Genomic DNA, 7,871 nt, shown 5'->3' with positions numbered 1-7,871 from the left:
AATGAAGCCACTAAAGGTCACATTTTGCATGTGAGTTGGACAATCGTGAGCGCGGACTTTTTTATCGAACTATTAAGGTAAACAATTACAGGAGCCAACGAATGCTTTATCTGTCCGCGATGCCTGTGACTATGATAAGCACTTTGTTCGACGAAGAAGACGAAATTGGGACAATGTCGTACTCTGTTAAACAGTACCAAATTCAAATTTAATATGCGCAATCGCCCATGGAGACAATGTACTAACAATCATTTGGTATTAAATAATTCGTACAGAATACCTCGAATATCCTTGTCAGTTAAAAGCATTCGATCAATCTCCTCTGTTAATTTCTCGATTTCCAATTCCAGTTGATAGGTATTTGTATTCGAAATTTTCTGATTGGGGACCACTGGTTTGCAGACGGCAGAAACGGGAGAAACTGCAGCCGCATTCGTTGTCTTCTTACGCCACGATTTGCAATACTTTGGGATCCTCTCCCAAATAAAGGTAACGGTAGCGGTAGATAATCCAATTAAGGTGATACAAAATAGTCCGAGGAAGTCGCCAAGCTGCATCGCTCTTGACGTATAACCTAGGATACGGATAGGGCATAGTATACTCATCAGTCACATGACATGAATAAGTTATATACCATTGCCTATGGAACACGGGTTTTTGCCAGTAAAACTAGCCCGTCGTGAAAACTCTAGAATTCCTGACTGATCAATTAACCTTATTCTATAATATGAGTTATCGCAAAATAATTAATTTTTATCATTCGTATTATTTCAAAACAGGTAGAATGGTCCTTACGCTTGATTGAAAATTGGAGTGAGTGACGAGTTCTTAGCAAAGGCTAGCCCGTATTCTACAGTTAAGTAACTCTTGTCAGTAATCAAGAAGGAGCATTCATGCGTTTCATTATTAGCTTGGTTGAGACGATAATTCACCAACATTACTTCCAGAAGCATTTCATATGCACCGAACCAAATGTAACCTAAAGATACAAAATAAAAAGCGTTTATATTTATACGTTTACATAAAATTTTTTAAATATTGCCTCTTTTTGTCAGGTTTAGCGCAGCGTGAATGGAACTCACTAGATTTCCTCGACCAGTTTTTAGATGTTGACTCAGCAGATCGAAATCAGTCGCTCCCGTGTGATTTGCCTGAAATGTGTAATGTACAAGTGATTGCGAATCTTGAATGAACTTAGACTATTTTAACAATCAAACTTTGATAAATTCTTGATTGTGACTCGAAATCTTAGGCATTAGCTTATCGCTTAAAGTAAGCCATTTCGAATCCTTGTATGCCGGCCAAGACAGCTCTCGAGGATGTTGAAGTGATCGCTCTCGGTAAGGACGAGCCAAGGAAGCGGTCAAATTTGCCGTGTAGAAGGTTGTTAAAAGAAGACCAACTATCCACCAAGTGGCCATCAAAACCCTCTGTGAATCTGTATGTACATATTTAAAATTAGAAATATTTTAACAGCGTGAATAATCAGTAAAAGTTTTACGAATAGAGATGCGAAGTTTATGATCCTGCTTTAACCTGATATAGAAAAGTTTTACCGATTATTACTAATGCTGATTTTCTAATATCATGATGCCAAAGATTGTGTTAATTAGTTTGGTTAACTTACAGTGAAACCACGACAAAAAGAACAAAGTCGCTTAGTCTTCCGCGGAAATAATTTGCTGCTTGAGGATGGAACTTTAAATGGAGTCTGTATATGATGAACATGACTGGGATCATGCCAACAATTGATAGAGCCACCAACAACCAAACCTGTCATCAGTTTCAACATAAGTATGTTTTACAGGTTTATTTAACATCTGTATACTTATATACTTCGATTTCAAATGGAGATAAAAGTGCGGTAAGCGAATTCAAGCGAGATGGCTGTTTTTGTAGTGTAACCCATTCGTCCTGTCCGAGTGGAATTGACAGATCAACAGCATCTCGAAAGTGGGGTAAAAATGGAACACGTTCTGCTATGACATCAATCTCCTAAATAGAAAAGCTCAGTAATCGCGTAATTTATTTCTTTTTAAAAAATAAGTCGGATAAGGTGATGTACTTTTCTCTCCAGTAATCCAATTAAACCACTCCAGCTTCCATTTTCTTGGCGGATACCGATCCCGCTAGCTTTAGGTAAAGAGATCAATTGGTAGGTGAAATTCAACTGGGACTGGAGTAAGTTGATAATTTTTAGCACTTTTACGGTTTGATCAGTCGCTCCATAATAAGGATCAGTCAACTGTATTTCAATAAAAGGTTTACAGAATATCGCAATTTCATGATAAGAAATGTAATCATACCATAGAAGACTCAGTGATACCCACTCTAAGAGTTTGCCCTTCGAGGTTGTTTTCGATCATAATGATGCAAAGAAAACGACCAAACCGCTTGTAGGATTTGCTAACCAATAAATGCGCATTTCTGCGAGCCTGTGACTTTATCGGTAGGGTTTCCCCTTCTTGTCCTCATTTTACTTTAACAGAGCGCATGAGCGGTTATTTTCGCTGCTTCCGCTACATTTGTGATTTTTAACCAGCCCAGTCAAAATTTAGCTACGTTTCGTTTGTCGATAAAGAATTAAGTCTAAAACCCAAATCCAATAACTTATCTTTTATCCTTCTCTTGGTTGGTGTTTCTTCTTTCTGCATAACAAGTCCACATTAAAAAGACAGTCTACCGGAACCGAAGCATCAATAAAGCTCAGAAGGTGTGCTGAACTTAAGTGGCATGATTTGGAATACAATAATAATTAAGTAGAATAAAGAGATGAGTGTAAGTAATTAACTATGGCGCTTGACTAGAACAGTTACAAATTTACTAACCTACAATTGTGGGGTAAAATTTCTCCGGTAAAAACACAGAAACTTAACAGAAAGTCAGAAACCATTACACATAACTTGAAACAGTTATGGCACGCCGAAAGTCACAAACAAAATGTTTAAATTAAAAAAAAAAAGTTTCACCACAACGCCGCCTAGCGGTCAAATATAGAACTGTATGCAAAATTTCCTTTTCTTGCCCTAAAACGCGAAATTTTCTTCGCTTATTCGTCAGAACGTGATCGTATTCATTTCATCTGATGAGTCAATCAACAATCAACGTCAAGCTAGCTTCGAAAATTACCAATGATTCATAGGTAAACTCGAGTGATTTCGTCTGTAATAACTTGTCGGTGATGTGTTCTATTCCGTGTATATGTTGGATAACCTTAATATTTTTCATCAACTCACAGTCAGAGTTTACGTGAAAGTCATGCAACCTACCGTCAACTATTTTGTTCAAACTCATTGTATTCTACTGAATGTGTCAGCAAAATGATACAGGTAAAAACCAACACTAGCTTTATTTCATGCTAAAACATATTCTTCTCATGTTTTATTAGAATTAATCTTAATTATCGGCTGTTTCTATTGAACTTGCTAGATCACTGACCCCAGCATCGAACAATCTCTCATTCCATCTTATAGAGAATTTTGGATAACTGATTTGTGGTTTCATGTGTATAAAAGTTCACTTGTCATGTTACTGAACTTTAAAATTAATTGCAGTCTAATATGAATTTTTGTTTTATTTACAGGTTTCTAAATTGGCATGACTGACTATATGAGAAGTTATGTCCTTCCAAGAAAAGGACTTGCAGTCAACAAGATTCCTTGTTCGCTAACCTGTTGGGGGCTACCCATGAATCTCCTTATTTTTCAACAACAAAAAAAGAGGTTATATATTGTGATCTTGCTATCATCATTGTAAGTTGTGTTTACATTGAATTTAGAGAAGTTGTCATACTAATAGCAATTTTAACGATTGTTTGGCTTCTTATTTAGATGTTGCCTATAAGACCAAATGTGGGGCATCTGGTTCTCCCTCCAAAATAAGGCAATGACCACACGTTCAACGCGGATCATTCGCTTTGTCATCGAACTTGACTCATTCCATCTTCTGGATTGCTTAGGAAAGCTGATTAGTGTTACCTGTGTAACTTCATTGTTATGTCACTGAATTTAAATTTTGTTTGCATTTTGTTTCTTGATTTAGCCATTTAGGTAATGACCGAGAAGATGCGGCCTACATTAACATCATTTAGGCGGCCAGCATCATTCGACTACCCAACCGGCTTCTACTACCCTGTTCTCAACACAGCACGGAGTTTTACCCTTAGATTTTTGGCTGTTCGCGATGTGTGATGGCGTTTCCTTGGACGAGATGATGAATTTAGCGAGAAAAATATTGCGTGAGTAATATATTTAAAACTGTTTAATTATTCTTTTACTTATTTTAAAAAGATTTTTTTTTCCATTTACAGGTTCTAACCTTCAGGTTCCTAAATATGAAAAGTAATGTTCTTTCAAGAAAGTCAACAAGGTTCCTTACTCCCTTGTTTGCTAACCCAATGGCTGCTACCCTTGAATCTCTCTATTTAGCTCCTTACACAGTCCCTCTTGATTTGAGGTATTGCTTTTTGTCGCTACAATCTTATTGAAAATTATTGTCATCCAATTAAATGGTCATTCTGCTTACAGGGTAATCCTTCGCTACTGATCATGGACTCCATTGGTGAAACTGAAAACCGACGAGAGAATGCTGTAATCCAAGACTGATAAATTGTGTAGTTAGATTAAATTACAAGTGCATTTCTGGGCTCCCTTCTTTTCTGTGGCCCAGTTTCCCTAACTAACCACTAACCAACGCCCGCCGGTGGTCACTCACCCGCTGTGAAACCAGGAGGAGGGGAGGGCTCTGGTTGAACGGGGACTTGGAAGGCGCATGATCCGACGAAAACTTTTAGAGGGTCATGAGTCTAACCCGGAAGCCTATTATGACTAATCGCTCCCCAGTAAAATTTGCCTCGCACTCTTCTCTCTTCTTCCATTTCCAGGTAATCTCCCTGGATCTACGCCGACACTGCATGTGCGAGTTTTAGCAAGCAATCCGCCACCCAATTTGACAAAAAGTGAGTTTGTTTTCACGGAAATTTCGTCAGACGGTTACAAAATTTCTAATTCAACAATCTCAAGTATAAATAATTTGCATCTAGTCTACTGGTGCAAATTGTGATTCTTCTTGATTAATTTAGGTGATGTGTTAAAAATCAATTGTGGGTAGCTAAACAATTGAACTAATTCACTTTTTTTGAATATTTTGGTTTAAGATCACTTTGTTGTTTTTAGATTTTGTCTTGTGATAATCTTCAAAATATTCTGAAAAAGCGAATTAGTTCAATTTATTGGCTACCCACAATTGCTTTTAACACATCACCTAAATTAATCAAGCTTAAAGAATCGCAATTTGCACCAGTAGACTAGTTGCAAATTTCTACATGAGATTCTTGAACTTAAATTTTTTTAATCGTCTGACGCAATTTCCGTGAAAACAAACTATTACTTTTTGTCTAATTGAGAGGCGGATTACTTGCTAAAAATCCTCGCACAAAACAATTGTCTAAGACCGGACACTCTGTTTAATGAATTGTTTATTTTGTAAATGTTCCATGTACATATTGTATTACTGGTTTATTTATTCAACATTAATATTTACACATTACAGATATTTGTGGGGTTTAAGAGGAATCGATGTTGGTGGAAGTTATAGGGATTAAGGAGTGGATGTTGGTGGAAGTTATGGGGTTTGAGGAAAGATGTGGTTATAAAGGTATGTATATGGATGTGATAGACAAAGGATTTTATTTCTACCTTATTATAAAACAAACACAACTTCTTCTAGCTAAACCCCCCCAATCTCCTCCTCGCTGGTTTCCCAATCGTGAAGGTATGTTTATTATTTGTCCGACCTAAAAATTCCCCGTACTACTATTTTTTTTTTCATTCTCAACACATAAACGGTTAACTTCATGGACGCAAATAGCAATTAAACAAAATACTGGGTGTAACTTATGTAGCACAACACCAGCGATTCAATACCAAGGAACTTTTCTGTTCCTTTTCAACATACAAACGGTTAACTGCATTGACACCAATAACAATTAAAACTGGATGCAACTTTTGTGCACAACACCAGCAGTCCGGCACCAAGGAACAGCAACAGCATAAGTCGATGCAAAAAAATTTCCACCAGTATAGGCTGCAACAACATGCCATATTGGACAGCAACTTCACTGCTACGTAAACATAAACCTATGACCAAAATGAAATTAATGTTTGATCAATGGAAATTTTGTATAAAATTAAAAAAAATTCACTTCAAATGGAGTTCACCCAAATATTCTATGGCAACACTATCTGATAACTATAGTTTAAACAAAAATATACATGAAAATAAATTACTCATTTAAGATTTCAATACAAATTCATTTGAAATTTGTAGTGCTCTGCAGCGAAACAAAAACATTCTTCTACAGTACCTGCCTATCTTGTTAACCAATTCCCCTTAAACAATCCATAACTCAATTTACATATGATCAAAGGAAAGAACTGTTGACCGGATGAAATCCCCAAATGTTAAAATTAAACAATGTAAGCAATTATAGTAGTCCAAGCATGATACTTCCCAAGTTAGAACTTATAATTTTTATCAAATTATCATTTCAAGGAGTCTTCTTGCAGTTCACCTAGATGTGCAACATTTTGGTAACCACAATGCAGCATGATCCAGTGTCAACTAAGATATGGCTGATCCCAGAAGACTTAAGCATGGGACTCTCCCACACTCCAGGACAACATCAGCACCAAAGACTGCATGCAACAGCTCAATTTAATCACACCTTTCACTGGATGACTGCAACAAATCCATGTGCACATTAGACTGCAACAAAAAAGCGCAGACTTCACCTGGCTATTGAAAAACAAACAAGTTACTAACAAGGAACAGAATCTCATGTGACATAACAAAATGACAGAAGTATGAAGTTCAACTATACAATCTCTCAGAATTACCTTGATAAATCTTACAAAAGAATTTGTAGTTGTCAAGTTTTCCAACTTGAAAATAACAAATGTAACAACATTTCCATAATGGTCTTAACTCATAATTGCAACAGAGAAGCAAAGGGGTCTACTCTCTAGTCATTAACTAAATCTGTAGAGATGAACTATCAGTTAAATACAAAATTAAAAAAACAAAAACAAACACAAGATTTCCCAAGTTACAACCAATAATATCAATCAAATTACCAATTCAAGAAGTTTTCCTGCAGTTACACTTGGGATATCACCAGCTTGATAAACTGCATGCAGATTCTGCAACTCAACCACGACTCGATCACACCTTTCACCAGCTGGTTGCAACAAAATCACATTAATGATACTACATCCATGAAGCTCAGACTTTGTCGTGTTCTAAATTTCTGCAACAGTTGAGCAAAGGGATCTCCATTTCCGACCTGAAAATCAACTAATAAAAGTAAAACCTATTGCATTATTGCAGGGAGATTGATCAACAAAATTACTTTACTAGCTCCTCTGAAGTGTTTCTGCACGAGAGATGAGATGTACAGCTAACAATGGCCGACATTTCGACAAAATGGACAGCAGTTTCGGGCCACGTCATCACATTTGGCCAAGTGAAGTTATATGCCAGATTGCCTGTAAATTCAGACAGAGACGGTCAAAGATTAATTAAATTTAAGAAATCCAAACTAGCATTACCAATTACATTTAATGGCTAAAAATGTAGATCGACACCAATCAACTTGGAAGACACTTTCAAGTCAGCGTCTCGCCGGTCTCGGAAACAAATGGGCAATGGCAAATATTTCTTTCCTCACTAAGACACTCAGGCCACCTGGCGGATGGGGGGACAATCCGCCGTTATGGCGACCGTAGAACTCCACCCACAATAGAACCCCAATAATTTAAATTAAAAAAAAAAAAATTTCTTTGTGTGCGACAGTAGAACTCCAAAGACATAAG

The 7,871-nt window shown here is 36.8% G+C and overlaps 1 protein-coding gene and 2 long non-coding RNA genes across 9 annotated transcripts; 1 reads left to right on the top strand and 2 right to left on the bottom strand.

The window, feature by feature from the left end:
- LOC124328433 (glutamate receptor ionotropic, delta-1-like) lies at positions 1-3,029 on the bottom strand. Its single transcript, XM_046787205.1, has 10 exons — positions 2,307-3,029; positions 2,066-2,245; positions 1,837-1,995; positions 1,628-1,773; positions 1,502-1,536; positions 1,218-1,438; positions 1,043-1,151; positions 796-979; positions 635-720; positions 1-574 (listed from the first exon to the last, which is right to left on the bottom strand). The coding sequence occupies exons 1-10, from the start codon at positions 2,364-2,366 to the stop codon at positions 249-251; spliced, it is 1,506 nt and encodes a 501-aa protein (XP_046643161.1). The 5' UTR covers positions 2,367-3,029; the 3' UTR covers positions 1-248.
- A 49-nt stretch (positions 3,030-3,078) lies between these two features.
- On the top strand, positions 3,079-4,565 carry LOC124328437. Its single transcript, XR_006916302.1, has 5 exons — positions 3,079-3,329; positions 3,430-3,506; positions 3,584-4,237; positions 4,310-4,455; positions 4,527-4,565. It is a non-coding gene; the product is annotated as an uncharacterized LOC124328437 (long non-coding RNA).
- A 929-nt stretch (positions 4,566-5,494) lies between these two features.
- LOC124328848 lies at positions 5,495-7,738 on the bottom strand. 7 transcript variants are annotated; one of them, XR_006916512.1, is made up of 5 exons: positions 7,608-7,736; positions 7,409-7,544; positions 7,134-7,353; positions 6,572-6,795; positions 5,495-6,137 (listed from the first exon to the last, which is right to left on the bottom strand). It is a non-coding gene; the product is annotated as an uncharacterized LOC124328848 (long non-coding RNA). The 7 variants fall into 7 exon arrangements; XR_006916513.1 differs by lacking the exon at positions 5,495-6,137 and having other exon boundaries at positions 6,161-6,795; positions 7,615-7,738; XR_006916510.1 differs by lacking the exon at positions 5,495-6,137 and having other exon boundaries at positions 6,161-6,795; positions 7,134-7,369.
- Between the last annotated feature and the right edge of the window lie 133 nt (positions 7,739-7,871).

The sequence above is a fragment of the Daphnia pulicaria genome, chromosome 3 (genome assembly GCF_021234035.1).
Source record: "Daphnia pulicaria isolate SC F1-1A chromosome 3, SC_F0-13Bv2, whole genome shotgun sequence".
In the NCBI taxonomy this organism is placed as follows: Eukaryota; Metazoa; Arthropoda; class Branchiopoda; order Diplostraca; family Daphniidae; genus Daphnia; species Daphnia pulicaria.
Note: the sequence above shows the minus strand (reverse complement) of the source record. Positions and strands in the feature narration are given on the sequence as shown.

What these genes read in the sequence shown, in the direction of transcription:
- LOC124328433 (XM_046787205.1), bottom strand. Translation starts at nt 2,366, where the DNA reads ATGATCGAAAACAACCTCGAAGGGCAAACTCTTAGAGTGGGTATCACT. An exon ending in CTTTTTGTCGTGGTTTCACT is followed by an intron (nt 1,537 to 1,627) that starts GTAAGTTAACCA and finishes TTTCTATATCAG; the next exon opens with GTTAAAGCAGGATCATAAAC. An exon ending in CCCGTGTTCCATAGGCAATG is followed by an intron (nt 575 to 634) that starts GTATATAACTTA and finishes TCCGTATCCTAG; the next exon opens with GTTATACGTCAAGAGCGATG.